An 18,399-nucleotide genomic window follows, 5' to 3' on the forward strand; every position below is an offset into this window, starting at 1 on the left:
TGGAATCGCACGACCGCTACGGTTGCAGGTTCGAAACCTGCCTCGGGCATAGATGTGTCTGATGTCCTTAGGTTAGTTAGGTTTAAGTAGTTCTACGTTCTAGCGGACTGATGACCTCAGATGTTAAGTCCCATAGTGCTCAGAGCCATTTTAACCATTTTTTTAAACGTAAACTTAGCCAGAAGTTTGAAACAGTGTGAAACAAGACTCGTCCTACCAAATAAATTATTCCATTGCTCCACAGCCCAAGTTTTGTCACTTCGGCAGCCGGCCGCGGTGGCAGAGCACTTCTACGCGCTTCAATCCGGAACCGCGCGACAGCTACGGTCGCAGATTGGAATCCTACCTCGGGCATGGATGTGTGTGAAGTCTTTAGGTTAGTCAAGTTTAAGTAGTCCTAAATTCTAGGGGACTGATGACCTCCGATGTTAAGTCCCATAGTGCTCAGAGCCATTTGAACCATTTGTGGCTCGGCACCACGTTTTCCAGTTACAGGGATTTGCGTCAGTGATGTGTGGTTTTGGATTTCCAGCTCATCCTGCAATTCTCCGCTTATGGAGCTCCCTTCGTGTTGTTTCGGTGCTGGCAGGGTCGTAAGTGCGATATTCAGTTCTGTAGTGACTTTTTCAGTTGTCGTTCTCTTATTTTTCACCACACTTCTCTTCACTGACAATCTGTCACAATCAATTAATATCCCCTTTCTTCCGCCTTGTGAATTGGCGGATGGCGTTTTTCTGCCTACCCTGTATGTGGTACAAATCCTCGATGCGGTGCCTCTTTAAACACCAACGACCCACGTTCGAATTTAGCTAGCTCCGACATAATGCACTCGCAGCCAGACAGAACACTGTTCTAATCACGATTGACACTTGCAACGTGTTGAGGACATTGCACAGGTACTGTTCGTAGTCAAATACAACAGAGCAACCGCACGCTTGTCTACCATCTGCATTTCTCGCGGTGTTTCCATATTTTTGTTCAAGCCCTGTACATGTAGCATGACGTAGCTATATCTGTCATCCAAGCCCATTTCAACTTAATACCGAACAGGGTTACAGACGTTCTTATTGCTACAGGTGACAGCTCTGTGTGCTCAGCCGCGCGGGGTAGCCGCACGGTCTTAGGCGCGTTGTCATGGTGCACGCGGGAGCCCCCGTCGGAGGTTCGGGTCCTCCCTCGGGCATGGGTTTGTGTGTCGTCCTTAGCGCAAGGTAGTTTAAGTTACATTAAGTAGTGTGCAAGCTTAGGGACCGATGACCTCAGCAGTTTGGTCCCATAAGACCTTACCACAAATTTCCAAATTTTTCTGTCTGCTCACACCCCAAATCATATATAAATTTAATCATGAATCTTCTTACTATACCATATACGCACAATAAATAAAATTTCGTTATTTGCTGTAGTTCTGGTGTTGCAATTGTAATGGCTAGGTTTCGGCGAAGACATTTAGGTTTTTGGGAAGACATTTCTTCGCAATACACTTTATCCAGGAGTGCTGTTCCAGCAAGGAATGTAGGAGTTTCTGAGAAGTTTGGAAAGTCGAACAGAGGTACTGATAGAAATGAAGTTGGGAGAACGATTTGTCAGTAGTACCGGATGCTCAAATTCGCCTGGGGTCAGTTACCTTGCAACAGCCCTGCTGGTCCCAAGCCCGGATAAAGGAGAGGGGGTGGGCATTGGCCTAACAGCCCAATCTTGTAAAAAGAACTCTTTGTTATGGGACACAAACTTGCCTCGGACGTGGATGGATACAATGGAATAATGCATGCATTCCATCAGAGAGACGCTTGTCTCTAAATCGATCTCAGTGAATACTAAGATAGAAATCTACAAGACAGTGATATGCCAAGCAGTAATGTAGGGTTCAGAAACATGGAGCATTACCAAGCGAGAAAAGGAAAAATTATTAACATCTGAAAGAAGAGTAATGAGGAAGATATTGGGAAACAGTTTTAGATAACGGAGGAGGAAAAACGACGAAATCTACCTTCTGATGTCACAACCAACTATCCTACAGAAGGTAAAGAGCAAAAGAATACAATGGGTGGGCCATGTAACTCGTATGCCAGATGGAAGACAGCCGAAGATGCCACCAAACGCACAATTGGACAACCAAGGCAGCGATGGATGGGCGACCTGGCGAAGGATCTAGCAGCCTTGGGAACTGAAGAGACCTGGAGGAACCGGGCACAAAACAGGAAGGAATGGAGGCAGTTTGTGGATGCAGCGTGTGGCTGCAGGGCCTGTCAAATTCAAATGGTTCAAATGGTTCTGAGCACTATGGAACTTAACATCTGTGGTCATCAGTCCCCTAGAACTTAGAATTACTTAAACCTAACTAACCTAAGGACATCACACACATCCATGCCCGAGGCAGGATTCGAACCTGCGACCGTAGCAGTAGCGCGGTTCTGGACTGAGCGCCGAGAACCGCTGGACCACCGCGGCAGGGGCAGGGCCTGTCATCGCTGGATATCTACAGTACTGGACATTAAAATTGCTACACCAAGAAGAAATGCAGATGATAAACGGGTATTCATTGGACAAATATATTATACTAGAACTGACATGTGAGTACATTTTCACGCAATTTGGGTGCATAGATCCTGAAAAATTAGCACCCAGAACAACCATCTCTGGCAGTAGTAACGGCCTTGATACGCCTGGGCATTGAGTCAAACAGAGCTTGGATGGCGTGTACAAGTACAGCTGCCCGTGCAGCTTCAACACGATACCACAGTTCATCAAGAGTAGTGACTGGCGTATTGTGACGAGCCAGTTACTCGGCCACCATTGACCAGACGTTTTCAGTTGGTGCGAGATCTGGAGAATGTGCTGGCCAGGGCAGCAGTCGAACATTTCTTGTATCCAGGAAGGCTCGTACAGGAACTGCAACATGCGGTCGTAAAATTATCCTGATGAAATATAGGGTTTCGTGGGGATCGAATGAAGGGTAGAGCCACGGGTCGTAAAACATCTCAAATGTAACGTCCACTGTTCAAAGTGCCGTCAATGCGAACAAGAGGTGACCGAGACGTGTAATCAATGGCACCCCATACCATCACACCGGGTGATACGCCAGTATGGCGATGACGAATACACGCTTCCAATAAGCGTTCACCGCTATGTCGCCAAACACGGATACGACCACCATGATGCTGTAAACAGAACTTGGATTCATCCGAAAAAATGACGTTTTGCCATTCGTGTACCCAGGTTCGTCGTTGAGTACACCATCGTAGGCGCTCCTGTCTGTGATGCAGCGTCAAGGGTAACCGCAGCCATAGTCTTCGAGCTGATAGTCCATGCTGCTGCAAACGTCGTCGAACTGTTCTTGCAGATGGCTGTTGTCTTGCAAAACGTCCCATCTGTTGACTCAGGGATCGAGACGTGGCTGCACGATCCGTTACTGCCATGCGGATAAGATGCCTGTCATCTCGTCTGCTAGTGATTCGAGGCCTTTGGGATCGAGCACGGCGTTCCGTATTACCCTCCTGAACCCACCGATTCCATATTCTGCTAACAGTCATTGGATCGCGACAAACGCGAGCAGCAATGTCGCGATATGAGAAACCACAATCGCGATAGGCTACAATCCGACTTTTATCAAAGTCGGAAACGTGATGGAACGCATTTCTCCTCCTTACACGAGGCATAACAACAACGTTTCACCAGGCAATGCCGGTCAACTGCTGTTTGTGAATGAGAAATCGGTTAGTAACTTTCCTCATGTCAGCACGTTGTAGGTGTCGCCACAGGCGCCAGCCTTGTGTGAATGCCGTGAAAAGCTAATCATTTGCATATCACAGCATGTTCTTCCTGTCGGTTAAATTTCGCATCTTTAGCACATCATCTTCGTGGTGCAGCAATTTTAACGGCCAGTAGTGTATCTATCTACCGGATGCTCAGTCGTTACTACAATTGTCTGCAAAATACATGATTCCGAATTCGATTTCTGGTGAGGCTTTAATCTGTGAGGAGCTTTAGAAAATGATATCTCATATCAATACTGTGCTTGGAAGTTATTTTCCTTGCAGTGCTTACTGCTGGAGTTTGTTGAACATTTCTGTGGCGTCTTCGTGGTGACTAAACTAATTTTCGACGAATTGTGCAGAACTAATGTGGATCCACACTATGTATTAACGTATCAAAAGTACCCGGTCACTCCTATGTAATGCTGAATTGGCCAACAGATGCCACGAGAGGTGGAACCTCGAGTATAAGAGCAGGTGGTGAGTGCTGTGTTGTCAGAAAAAAATGGTTCAAATGGCTGTGAGCACTATGGGACTTAACATCTGTGGTCATCAGTCCCCTAGAACTGAGAACTACTTAAACCTAACTAATCTAAGGACATCACACAATACCCAGTCATCACGAGGCAGAGAAAATCCCTCACGGGAATCGAACCCGGGAACCCGAGTGCGGGAAGCGAGATGTTGTCAGAAGAGAAGCAGTAACGGCAGAATGGGTAGGTCAGGGAAGCCCAGTGTCTTCGAACGTTGACGTCACCTGAGTGACAAATCCGTCAAAGACATTTCAGCCGTCCTAAAGCTGACCAAGTCCACTTTTGGTGATGTTACTCTGAATCGGAAAGGCGAAGGAACAACCTCAGCTAAACCAAGACCAGCCAGAGCTCATGTGCTGAGGGACAGAATTTTTTTGTTTCAGAATTTGAGAAACATACATAACCCACTTTCTGACACTTTTGAGTGGGTGTATTAAGACTGACTATCTCTGCTATTGTCACTACAGGAGTGGTTTATTAATGCATGCATACAATCTATTTATTAAGCAGTTTTGCTATATGTGAATGATCGGCCTCTTAGCCTCTCTGGAATCCTGCCAGAGAATTGCCCGTCCCTAGCCACGTGGAGGCGGGCCGCTACTACTAGAGAAACCACTCCATTTATACTACTCTTTTATTCCCCCCACCACCATGCTGATCAGCCCGCATCTCGTGGTCGGGCGGTAGCGTTCTCGCTTCCCACGCCCGGGTTCACGGGTTCGATTCCCGGCGGGGTGAGGGATTTTCTCTGCCTCGTGATGGCTGGGTGTTGTGTGCTGTCCTTAGGTTAGTTTGGTTTAAGTAGTTCTAAGTTCTAGGGGACTGATGACCATAGATGTTAAGTCCCATAGTTCTCAGGGCCACCATGCTGATCTAACTACAACTACTAGCTACTATGGATCAAAGACTTAAACAAACGTAGTATTTACATATTTAAAATTGCGCATTAGATCTGAGCGCATTTACCCTCTCCCAAGGTAGGCTCGCTGGGCCTCCCTTGAGATTTTGTTTACCAATTTTGCGAAATTGCTGAACAATTCGCTTCTTGTCAATATTTCGTTAATATTTCTTGTTTGCAGAAGCTGCCTCTCCACTGAGACAGCCTGTTCGTATATTGGGCACTCAAACACTGTGTGTTCTGGCGATCCTACGTGGGCACCACAGTCACATTCCAGTGCTGGCTTTTTCCCTATTTTATGCAGGTACGTGGGATAGGGACCATGTCCTGTAAGGAAGTGGACTAGGCCCTGTGAGGGCTTCATTAACTTGTTCTTTAGTCTTCCCCTTACTGTGGGTAGAAACCCGTGGACTCTACGGCCTGTATTGGACCCATCCCATTCGTCCTGCCAAATGTCAAGCACTTTTCCACGGATGGCTTTGACGCTTACCAGAGGAATGCCCATTATATTTTGCACCATGTCGATGTTCTGTTTGCGCAGCCAGTAGAAGGCTGCGTGCTGCCTTGTTATTAGGTCTAGTGGACATAGACCCATAATTACCAATAGTGCATCTGTTGGACTTGTGTTGAATGCACCAATGCATCTCAACAGAACGTTCCTCTGCATTCGCCTGACAGCAGCGGCAGGCCACACCAGAGCTAGCCTGTGGGCCCACACACTGGATGCGTGCCCTACTATTGGTGCCAATATACTGTTGTGGTAGATGTTTCTTGCTTTTGACGGCAAATGAAATCTTCTTTGTCCAGTTGATATTATCTTATTGAACAGAGCCAAGTACTGAGGGACAGGAACCGTCGTACATTTCAGAGGGTCGTTGTGAAAAAACTGTATGAAATCAGCGTGAGGAATCAGTCGTGAGTTCCAAAGAGCTGCCAACAATCCAGCTAGCACAATGACTGTGTAGGGATCTAAAGAGAACTGGGAGCAGTTGTCGAGCAGCTCCTCATAAACCACACATTTCTGAATACTAAGAGACTCTTGAGGTTGTGTGAATAGCGACGCCACCGGACAGCGGATCAATAGAAACGAGTGATGAATCACGCTGTACCCTGTGGCAATCCGGTGGAAGGGTTTGGGTTTGGTGAATGTTAGCTGCCGTCATGTGTAGTGCAAACAGTGGAGTACAGAGGAAATGGTGTTACCTCATAGGGGTGTCTCCGTGGTTGGTGTGTGGTCCCCTTATTGTCCTTAAGGAACGCTAAATGCAGAAGCCTATCAACACATTCTACAGCGCTGTGTATTGCTTACGGTAGAGAAACAGCAGATTTTTTATAGCAGTATGACAGTGCACCCTGTCATAAAGCAACAATGGTTTGAGGACAATAACATTCCTGAAATGGACTGGCCTCACAAAAAATCCTTTCAGAGAGATAGTCCGAAATAGTTGAATGTGGGCCGTCCGGTGTGGTCGAGCGGTTCTAGGCGCTTCAGTCTGGAACTGTGCCACCGCTACGGTCGTAGGTTCGAATTTTGCCTCGGGCATGGATGTGGGTGATGTCCATAGGTTAGTTAGGTTTAATTAATTCTAAGTCTAGGGGACTGATGACAACAGATAAGTCCCATAGTGCTCAGAGCCATTTGAACCACTTGAGTTGAAGGTGGTAACCGATTTCAGTTGTACGTTCTATGCACAGTATTAATAGATGCAGTAAGTTGAAGAATTGATTCTCTGCTATAGAAGCAACTTTCGACCACTGCACCTGTTTGCATGCAAACTCCTCATTACACTCGTAGTACGATTTTGTAAATTGTGATTTACAAACTTTGACACTAATACAGAAATGCGAGGTAGTTGTTCGAAATAACTGTTCGTGACTTATGAGATTAAACCGAGTTCAGAAACAATTTTACAATTGAATGTATGTAAATAACACACTTCGGTGGTGAGGAAGCTATATCGTATTTCAACAGGCCACTCCCAGTCTAAGCTAATATGCTCATAGCTGCAAATAGCTCAGGTACTGTTTATAGTTCCGTTAGTTGCGTGGTCTACAGTTCATATGAACGATTTTTATCGAAATGATATGAAATGAGTCACTTTACAGGAAACGTACACATGATTAGTTTCAAAGTATGGTTACATGGTAGTCAGTTACAAGCTTGAAATGAATTTTCGTCACCAGAGTGGCATAATGTTGAGCAACACACAAGAAAACTAATAACGAAAGTGTGAGAGACTAGATATGTACTCTAAAATACAACCAGTAACTAATAATTTCATTAACGTCTGACAAGTGTTTCAGTGTACACACAGAAAACTGAGTGAAGTGTATTTGTTGGTGGTGCAGCCTCTAGAAACAGAAATTGTCTTCTGAATTTACAATTTTGTCTGTTTTATTAGGAAACCTGTTACTTAGCTACATTTGCTGTGTGAGAATGAATACTAATCTTATGGGTGTTAGTCACCTTTTAACATGTAATTACGGTATAGTACATGTATCGCGTTGACTGCATCTGCTGCCCCTACACTACTGGCTTCTTCAGAATCAGCGAAGTCGGCGACAACTATCGGGAAGAACGTTTTGTTTCATTTCAAGTGAGAGCGCAACTGTCAATCAGATGAGCATGTCGCTAAAGTCGAGATGGCGTAAGAAGCCACCTGACAGCTCGTAGCACTGTTGCAAGTTTTCAACTTCGAAAGGCCAACGGTTGCAAATGAAAAACAGTAGCTGTCTAGAGAGCTGTGACAACACTGAGGGGTTGCCAGTACAGATGTTTACAAAATCACGTTACGTTATTGGTTGAGGTAGGCCCACGAAGTTCTGCCGCCCAGCGCACTGCTACTGTCAACTTGGCGCCGACTCAGTGCTGGCAACTTGACTCTCTGCCACTGCCATCCAATACTCTCAAGGTTGCTTCATCTGAGCTGTAGAGTGCATTGCTGCATTTAGTCAAAGCGAGGAAACATTACGGCACCTGCAGAATGGAATGAACAGTCTAATGCGCACAGAATATGGACTGAGAGTAATCCAAAGAAAGACGAAAGTAATGAGGAGTAGCGTAGCGGAAATGAGACTAAAGCCTAGTTTACACGACGACACTAGGTTACAGGCAACTGCGCTACCGGTCACTGCGCATGCGCGCCGTGCGTTTGCGCAACTCGTCGATGAAACTAAAGAGTCCTGGGGTGTTCTTACTTTGGCGACACTAGTTGCATAAGTTTTGAGGTTATGTGTGTTCGTAGAATGTAGACAAACTGAAATATGAAGTGGAGAACGGGAAATAGTGTTTTTGCATGGGTGTTTGTGGGATTTCAGTGATTCTGATTACAAAAATAAGCAACATATTGCTGCTCCTGAGACCGTCATGTGCGATCAGACCATAGATAGTTTGACAGTATCTGAGAATCATGACAAAATTTATTGAATTAGGAGCACATATACAATTGAATTAAGAAAAATAGAAGCAAATGTAATTCTAGCTGTAGAAATTCGCTTGTCTACAAGACTAAAATCCCATCGTTCTAGTTGGCCCATTCTTTTTTTTTTTTTTTTAAGGAATATTGTTGACAGGAGGGAAGGCTACGTAAATCAAGAAGCTGCATTCTTTACTCAATATTCTTCTATTTAAAACGTCGCAGCAGTGCTTCCCATTCACATATGTTTGAATTTTGAAACATTGCCATCTTCAAGAGATTAGTTTGCAAACACTGGTCTGCTTCGAACAATTACTGCTGTTAATGGTAATAATTATTACTGGTAATAATTATTGGTGTTAATGAAAAAGCATCATCACCAACTGAAACCGCATCTTATAACATGCTGAGTGTTCCCAACTGTAATGCATGCAATGTGATATGTAATTTCTGTTCTGGCGATAGTGCTTCATGCATTACAATATCTTTATTCCTTATCGAATAATTAACTCTATTTAGAAGAAACGTTAACAGTTCTGGTGACATTCTAAGAATGATATAAAGATGTCTTTTCTTCATCCAGTCACGAATCGAAACAGGTTTCTTATTTTTATCTGATGCAGTGATTCCACGCAACAAGCTTTAACTCCATCACAACTCGTGCGACGTGCAGCTGCCAAAACTTTCATTTTAGACACGACTCAGGAACCCACAAAACGACGAAACTGAAGTATATATTGGTTTCGCCGTGTCTACAGTCAAATACGAAACCTTTTACGTGCAACTCATTCCACCCAACGAGTGGCGCAACTCAATGTCATCGTATAAACTAAGCTTAACAATAAACTTAATATCCTAATTGGGGATCTCGTAGTAGCAGGCAAAGAGGGCATCTCTCGCTAAAAGAAATCTACTAGGGTCATACACTTAATATAAAGCCGAAATTTCTAAGAATGTAAGTCTGCAGCACAGCAGTCATAGTTTTGTTTTTGAAACTGAAGTAATTGTTTGGCAGTACCAAGGTGAGTAACTCAATGAGCTCACAGATATGTCCACTGTTGTGTTATTTATATATGCACATCCATCACAACCCATTTACTGTGCCTTGAAAGTATGCCAAAATGTGTCTATAGTTGGAACATGTATTTATGTACATCTGGCCCTTGTCACTTACTTTTGTTCCAGTGTATGCCATAATATTTACGTAATGTAACGCTTTATTTGTTTATCTTAATTTTAATCAATTCTCTTTCAATGTAAATAGTAAGTAAGGTAACATTAGCAATTTGTAAATTTCTACTGTCACATACATGTGCATAATGAAATATCTCTGAGAGTGGAAGTTTTTGGCATTGTTATGGTTTTAATATCGCCATCTTTGTATATATACCTCCATGTGATGAAACTTCTTAGTGTGTGAGCGGTGCCTTACATTATATGCATGTATGGACACAAAAAAGTGCATTGTACAGTCTTCACTGCTACAAGATGATGAGCAACCGGCACTGGAACATAATGGCGCGGATTCTTCATCGGAAGTAGCCGAAACATCTTCCTTTTAATAATAATAATTTTTTACATCACTTAAAATTGTTGTGAGGCACAATGACAGTTAAAAAGGACGTTGTCTCACATCTTGTTTTGTTTGTAGGGCGCCAACACCCCAAGGAAATTTCGCCAGGTGGGGAAACAAAAGGCGAAATATAATGTAAAACGTGAACTAGCCGTCTGAAGATGAACCTGTCCGTTCGAATCTTCTGTTTGAGAGTCAACCTATATTAAACTACCCTTGTTGTTGTATGTCTTCTGAACAATAGTTCCAGAACTGTAGGTAGATTATTACACTGCACAACAGAATTAAAGGACTACTTTTTTGAAACTGGTAATTACTTTCCATTGCGACATATGAGTTTCAAATGTGGCTCAAAGGTGTCTACAACCTTCCTCTGCAATGATGAAAAAGCGTGGCACCCTGCGATGTCAACCTCGGGCTTGGCAACACTTCTATCAGCAAGATGTCAACACATGCGAAAAAAAAGGATAGAGCTCAAAGTTCAAGTGAGGTGTTATGTGGATTAATAGTACCACATTGGCACAGAGAAAACGTGTGTCAGAATATTGGTTGCCCTGCTAGTAGGTATGCCAGAACAGAGACATGTCAAATGGTTGCCTACCTTTAGGCGCCTAGGACTGTTGTCACAAGTTTTCTCTGCACAGATACATTTTTAAAGTGCTCAACAAACGTGGGTGGGTGGCACTGAGAGTGTCTCCGAAGTGGGTGGCCTTACTGGGACCTTTTGCCGTTTTATTCACGTAAGTGTCAATGTCGTATCCCTCTGTGAACTCGCTACAGGAAGGCAGAAAACCGGAGGGCTGAAAAAGCATAAGCGTTGTTTATTGCTTTAGATCACTTTCAGAATTCATCGAATATTTTTCAACGGTTCATACTGGTTATACTCTATACACCAGAGCAAAAATTGCGGTCGCACTGCACTACAAAGATGTGCGATCACATTCGATGGGGGTACCGGCCCACGATGTGTTTTGGAGAAATGTTGAAGCATCTATGGGGGTCAGCAGTGCCATAGATTTTTAAGAACATCGTCCTGTTGCTCATCGAACTGCGAACTGTCGTTTTAGACCACAAAATGTGTGGGAATCAACGACTCACGGGAAGTTGTAGTTTCACTGAAGCACTTCATGCCAGCCCCTGAGGGCTTTTCGAGTCGATCCTTAGTGGTAGTGTGTCTGAAATGTTTCCTCGGTCACACATAATAACACCGTATGATTTCAACGTTGGGCCTTGCCTTCTAACCCCCGTCGTGTACGCGTCAAAAGAAGGGGTGAATTGCGAAAGGCAGGGTGCGACGACCTTCCCATTGTGTGTCACGTCCACGGTAGCGTTCGGCACAATTGTGGTGAAATTTGGCGCCAATGTGACGTCGCTAACCCACCTTCCACCTCACATGAACTTCTGAGTTTTGGCTTTTTTCGCATGTTTCGGCACCTTGCTGTCTAAACTGCCGACGTGCTCAAGGGTGATGCAGTAGGGCGTCAGGCGCCTCAATTTTGCACCATTGCAGAGGGAGGCTGTAGGCACCTTTTGCCCAAGTTTTAAACTTACACATCGCAATGGGAAATAACTACGGGATTTTGAAAAAGTGATGCTTTAATTGTGTTGAACGGTATAGATTTCGAGCACTCTCCGATAAGTGCTGTTTCAGGTTCCGCAATGACTGGTCACTGTTTTCTTTGCCACATTAGGAGAGTTAGGATAATTTTTCCTTCTGGTAATAGCTACTGAACCAATGAAACGTGAAATGTGAGTCTAGTGCTGTGAAGATTTGCAAGTACCTATAGTCCGTGTCGCAGGCCCGGTCTTCGGCGAACACGGTCCGAAGCGCCAGCAGCGCCGCACAGCCGAGAAGCGGCGACTCTAGGAAGCTGCGCAGCCCCAGGACGCACTCGCGGCGGTGATAGGCGTCGAGCGCCTGGCGACGGCACCACGCGCTGCAGAACAGCGCCTGCATCACGCAACCACAGCTGCTGGTTAAAAGTAGAGTTTTTTTTGGGTATATTAAAGTACTAGTGACGGCGCTGGTAGTACCTATTGGGAAACCCGAAGCAGTCAAAAAATGGCTCTGAGCACTATGGGACTCAACTGCTGTGGTCATTAGTCCCCTAGAACTTAGAACTACTTAAACCTAACTAACCTAAGGACATCACACACATCCATGTCCGAGGCAGGATTCGAACCTGCGACCGTAGCAGTCTCACGGTTCCGGACTGCGCGCCTAGAACCGCGAGACCACCGCGGCCGGCCCGAACCAGTCAACAAGGCCCACTACACAAGCTGGATCCACACTTCACTCTTATATCAGCCGAGCTGATTGCCAGTTTGGAAGCCCTGCCATTCACACACACGACCACAGCAGATATAACAGTAGAATCTCTGATGGTTTGTCAGCCCTACAACTGACCAGAAACCACGATGATACTCTACTGGCCATTAAAGCACGAAGATGACATGCTACAGACGCGAAATTTAACCGACAGGAAGAAGATGCTGTGATATGCAAATGATTAGCCTTTCAGAGCATTCACACAAGGTTGGCGCCGATGGCGACACCTACAATGTGCTGACAGGAGGAAAATTTCCAACTGATTTCTCGTACACAAACAGCAATTGACCGGCGTTGCCTGGTGAAACGTTGAAGTGATACCTCGTGTAAGGAGGAGAAATGCGTACCATCACGATTCCGACTTTGATAAAGGCCGGATTGTAGCCCATCGCGATTGCGGTTTATCATATCTCGACATTGCTGCTCGCTTTGGTCGAGATCCAATGAGTGTTAGCAGAATATGGATCGGTGGGTTCAGGGGGTAATACGGAACGCTGTGCTGGATCTCAACGGCCTCGTATCACTAGCTGTCGAGATGACAGACATCTTATCCGCATGGCTGTAACGGATCATGCAGCCACGTCTCGATCCCTGAGTCAACAGATGGGGACGTTTGCAAGACAACAACCATCTGCACGAACAGTTCGACGACGTTTTTGCAGCAGTATGGACTATCAGCTCGGAGACCATGGCTGCGGTTACCCTTGACGCTGCATCAAAGACAGGAGCGCCTGCGATGGAGTACTCAACGACGAACCTGGGTGCATGAATGGTAAAACGTCATTTTTTCGTATGAATCCAGGTTCTGTTTACATCTACATGATGGTCGCATCCGTGTTTGGCGACATCGCGGTGATCGTACATTGGCAGCGTGTATTCGTCATCGCCATACTGGCGTATCAAGTGGCGTGATGGTATGGGGTGCCATTGGTTACACGTCTCGGTCACCTCTTGTTCGCACTGACTGCACTTTGAACAGTGGACGTTACATTTCAGATGTGTTACGAGCCGTGGGTCTACCCTTCATTCAATCCCTGCGAAACCCTATATTTCAGCAGTATAATGCACGAATGCATGTTGCAGGTCCTGTACGGGCCTTTATGGATACAAAAACTGTTCGACTGCTACCCTGGCCAGCACATTCTTCAGATCTATCACCAATTGAAAACGTCTGGTCAATGGTGGCGGAGCAACTGGCTCTTCAAAATACGCCAGTCACTACTCTTGATGAACTGTGGTATCGTGTTGAAGCTGCACGGGCAGCTGTACCTGTACACGCCATCCAAGCTCTGTTCGACACAATGCCCAGGCGTATCAAGGCCGTTATTACGGCCAGAGGTGATTGTTCTGGGTACTGATTTCTCAGGATCTATGCACCCAAATTGCGTGAAAATGTAATCACATGTCAGTTCTAGTATAATGTATTTGTCCAATGGATACCCGTTTATCTTCTGCATTTCCTCTTGGTGTAGCAATTTTAATGGCCAGTAGTGTAGTTGTACTAACCTCAAGTTGCAGCAATTATCGACATTATGTTTTGGGTGCAGCGGAATTATCGCAACATCGTGATGTTATGGATGAAAGGCCACTCTGGGATACCTGGCCATGAACAAGATCATGTCCCAGAAAAACAAATATCTCTACATGGAGCTATTAAATGTGATAAACTCCCTCTCACAAATATGATACCCATTCTCAGAAAGCGATTGAGGAATGGTCGAGGACATCTAAAATCAGTCACTATGCTTTAATCCCCTCCACGATCCCAAGAGTACCATGGTATAATTAGACATAAACATCGAGGAGCTTCACGACAGTTGCAGCATGGCTGAAATTAATCACTGGAAGTTTAACAAACACCTCTATCGGCTCAACTTAAGTGCCCCTCTCTATGTACTTGCGGAGATGAAGAAGGCCCAAACCATATATTCCTACAAGGTCCTCAAAACACGTATCACATAGACGTCCTTGCAAGTAATCTTCGGGATCTTGGTCATCAGTTCCCAAACAGCTTCCAAACCTTGTTAGCATCCAACGATGTAGCAGCCTGCACAAAATCAGTTCCCTATCCGCAGATTTTAAAACAGTTCTTACAGGACATACAAACGAACATTTTTTAGTTAATTTAGATGCATACTCTTAATATGGATTGAACTGGGAATATCTCAAACGTGTACCAACGGCGATTTATCATTTCTCACTGTGTTACCACTGGGAGATTTTTATAGCATGATACCTCTGTGTTTCCTCTGTGCATTATCGTCTTGTTTACTCGTTTCAGTATACTGTGGATGTAAAATTTGTTTTGTGTCGGAAGATGTCCTTTGTGAAGCCTATTTAACTTCGTACCAGGGTATGACAAACTAATGTATATTCTGAATTGTCAAAACAAACTGTAGTGTAACATTTCCAGCATTAAGGTAGCATTTCGAAAGCCAATAATTGAAAACAAAAAATACTAAAGTATTTTACCTGGCATGGTCCTGAGGTGTGGAATGCTACGGCCCGACTTATGAGGGCTTGCTGAAAAGTAATACCTCCGAATTTTTCGTGTGAAAACTTATAAAGCCTTTTTAAATAAAACAGACGTCATTAACAGACTTCACCTTTCTACATCTACATGTACATTTACATCTACATGGATACTCTGCAAATCACATTTAAGTGTTTGGTAGGGGATTCATCGAACCACCTTCACAATAATTCTCTATTATTCCAAGCTCGTACAGCGCGCGGAAAAAACGAACACCTATATATTTCCGTGTGCGCTCTGATTTCCCTTATGTTATATGATGATCGTTTCTTCCTATGTAGGTCGGTGTCAACAAAATATTTTCGCATTCGGAGGAGAAAGTTTTGGATTGAAATTTGGTGGGAAGATTCCGCCGCAACGAAAAACGCCTTTGTTTTCATGATGTCCACCACAAATCCTGTATCATTTCAGTGACACTCTCTACTTATTTCGCGATAATGCAAAACGTGCTGCCCTTCTTTTAATTTTCTCGTAGCACTCCGTCAATCCTATCTGGCAAGGATCCCACACCGCACAGTAGTATTCTAAATAAGGACGGACAAGCGTAGTCTACGCATTCTCTAGAGTGGATCTGTTACATTTTCTATATGTCCTGCCAATAAAACGAAGTCTTTGGTTAGCCTTCCCCACAACATTCTCTATTTGTTCCTTCCAACTTAAGTTGTTCGTAATTGTATTTCCTAACTATTTAGTTGAATTTATCACTTTTAGATTTGACTGATTTATCGTGTGACTGAAGTTTAATGGATTCTTTTTAGCACTCATGTGGAGACCTCTCACTCTTCGTTATATAGGTTCAATTGCCAATTTTTGCACCATACAAATATATTTTCTAAATCGTTTTGCAATTTGTTTTGATCTTCTGGTGACTTTACTAGGCGATAAACGATAGCATCATCTGTAAACAACCTAAGATGGCTACTCAGATTGCTCTTAAATCGTTTTTATAGAGAAGGAACAGCAAAGGACCTATGACACGACCTTGGGAAACGCCAGAAATCACCTCTGTTTTACTTGATGACTTTCCGTCAATTACTACAAACTGTGACCTCTCTGACAGGAAATCACGAACCAGTCACTTAACTGAGATGATATTTCATAAGAACTCAATTTCACTACAAACCGCTTGTGTGTACAGTGTCAAAAGTCTTCTGGAAATCCAGAAATACAGAATCAATTTGAAATCTCTTTGCAACAGCGCTCAAGACTTCATGTGAGTAAAGAGCTGGTTGTGTTTCACAAGAACGAGGTTTTCTAAATCCGTGTTGACTGTGTGTCAGTTGTAGCTGAGCGGTTCTAGGCGCTTCAGTCTGGAACCGCGCGACCGCTACGGTCGCAGGTTCGAATCCTCCCTCGGGCATCGTTGTGTGTGATGTCCTTAGTTTAGTTAGGTTTAAGTAGTTCTAAGTTCTAGGGAACTGATGACCTCTGATGTTAAGTCCCATAGTGCTCAGAGCCATTTTAACCATTTGACTGTGTGTCAATAGACCGTTCTCTTCGATGTAATTCATAATGTTTGAACACATTATATGTTCCAAAATCCTGCTGAATATCGACGTTAATGAGATGGGCCTGTAATTTAGTGAATTACTCCTACTACCTTTCTTGAATATTGTGTGACCTTTGCAACTTCTCAGACTTTAGGTACGGACCTTTCGTCGAGTGAACGGTTGTATATGGTTGTTAAGTATGGAACTATTGTATCAGCATACTCTGAAAGAGACCTAACTGGTATACAGTCTGGAGCGAAGACTTGTTCTGTTAAGTGATTTAAGTTGCTTCACTACTCCGAGGATATCTATTTCTACGTTACTTATGTTTGCACCTGCTCTTGATTCGAATTCAGGAATATTTAATTCGTCTTCTTTGGTGAAGGAATTTCGGAAGGCTGTGTTTAGTAACTCTGCCCTGGCAGCACTGTAGTCTATAACATTTCCATTGCTATCGCGCAGAGAAGGCAGTGACTGTGTCTTGTCACTAGCATACTTCACATGCGACCAGAATCTCTTTTGGTTTTCTGGATTTTCTTTATTCTTCATGTTCACATATTTATTTGGCCATGCAGTCACCCTGATGACGATACACATTTCTCCCAACAAGAGACGAGCTTGTTTATATCATCACTAGAGAATGTTAGACTTTGCTGATAAAGCCAAACCTCACCTCTGCTCGCACCGCTTCTTCACTAACGAAGTGAAGTCCTCGATGATGTTGCTTAAGTTTTGGAAGTGAAAAGCGGGTGGGGCCAACTCAAGACTATATGGAGGATGAAACTTCCTGGCAGATTAAAACTGTGTGCCGGAGCGAGACTCGAACTCGGGACCTTTGCCTTTCGCGGGCAAGTGCTCTACCACTGAGCTACCCAAGCACGACTCACGCCCCGTCCTCACAGCTTCACTTCTGCCAGTACCTCGTCGCTTACCTTCCAAACTTTACAGAAGCTCTTCTGCGAACCTTGCAGAACTAGCACTCCTGAAAGAAAGGATATTGCGGAGACATGGCTTAGCCACAGCCTGGGGGATGTTTCCAGAACTAGATATATGGAGGATGATCGATGACAGTGAACCCAAGGCGTCGGATTGTTGCAGATGTCGCAACGTCCGTGTGTGGTCTGGCATTGTCATGCTGAAGAAAGTGTGCTCTATATGTGGACGAACTCTTCGAATTCGAAACTCGTTTAGAGCAAGCTGTTTCTCATGCACCGACATAGTTACGCTTCACACCGCCATATTACACTCTAATTCGGAAGCCTCTAGCAGCAGAGGGCTGCAAATATGTAGATATGAAGAATAAAAATGTAGAATTTTAATAATGTTTGCCTTGCTTAAAAAAATTCATACATGAAAAATTCGGAGGCATTACTTTTTAGTATGATCTTATATCGGCCGTTGTTTGGGGAACCTACAATGTCGTGCCACGTCATGATGGTCTCCTACATATGAAGTCCATATCGTAGTTTGTAGCCAGTTGCTGCCACTGATCATTTCCGGACCGAGCCTGTGTGCTGCTCCAGTGGCTATTGTCTACGACAGGGGAGAATTGTTGGGGAGGCTTTCTTCAGTCTGGAGTTGACTGGCCGTCTTTCCCTATTCCTCTCAAATGGGTTGTGGGCTTGGTATCGAGGGTGGACCAGTATCTGGTAATCCTCCTCACGACGGTTAGTGTTGTGCAACACTCGCAGACAAACTTCTGTAAGTACCTCATACTGAGCAACATCTTACAGAAGCTCTATTAACAGGATTAAGAAGTAGTTCGCTTCGTGAGTTTTTCGACTGTGGTGTTTCCGGGCCTTTTGCAGGTGCCGCAGGTATTGTGGGACTTCCGAACAAGGAGTTTGGTACTGTAGGTTTTCCGACCAGAGCCTC

The 18,399-nt window shown here is 44.4% G+C and overlaps 1 protein-coding gene across 1 annotated transcript in view; it reads right to left on the reverse strand.

The window, feature by feature from the left end:
• The window catches only part of LOC126298873 (SET and MYND domain-containing protein 4-like), a 160,270-nt gene that overhangs the window by 34,496 nt on the left and 107,375 nt on the right, over positions 1–18,399 (reverse strand). The window contains exon 6 of the mRNA XM_049990389.1: positions 11,954–12,123. Within this exon, the coding sequence (XP_049846346.1) occupies positions 11,954–12,123 (170 nt within the window). The remainder of the gene's footprint in view (positions 1–11,953; positions 12,124–18,399) is intronic.

This window comes from Schistocerca gregaria, chromosome X (assembly GCF_023897955.1).
Source record: "Schistocerca gregaria isolate iqSchGreg1 chromosome X, iqSchGreg1.2, whole genome shotgun sequence".
Classification (NCBI taxonomy): domain Eukaryota; kingdom Metazoa; phylum Arthropoda; class Insecta; order Orthoptera; family Acrididae; genus Schistocerca; species Schistocerca gregaria.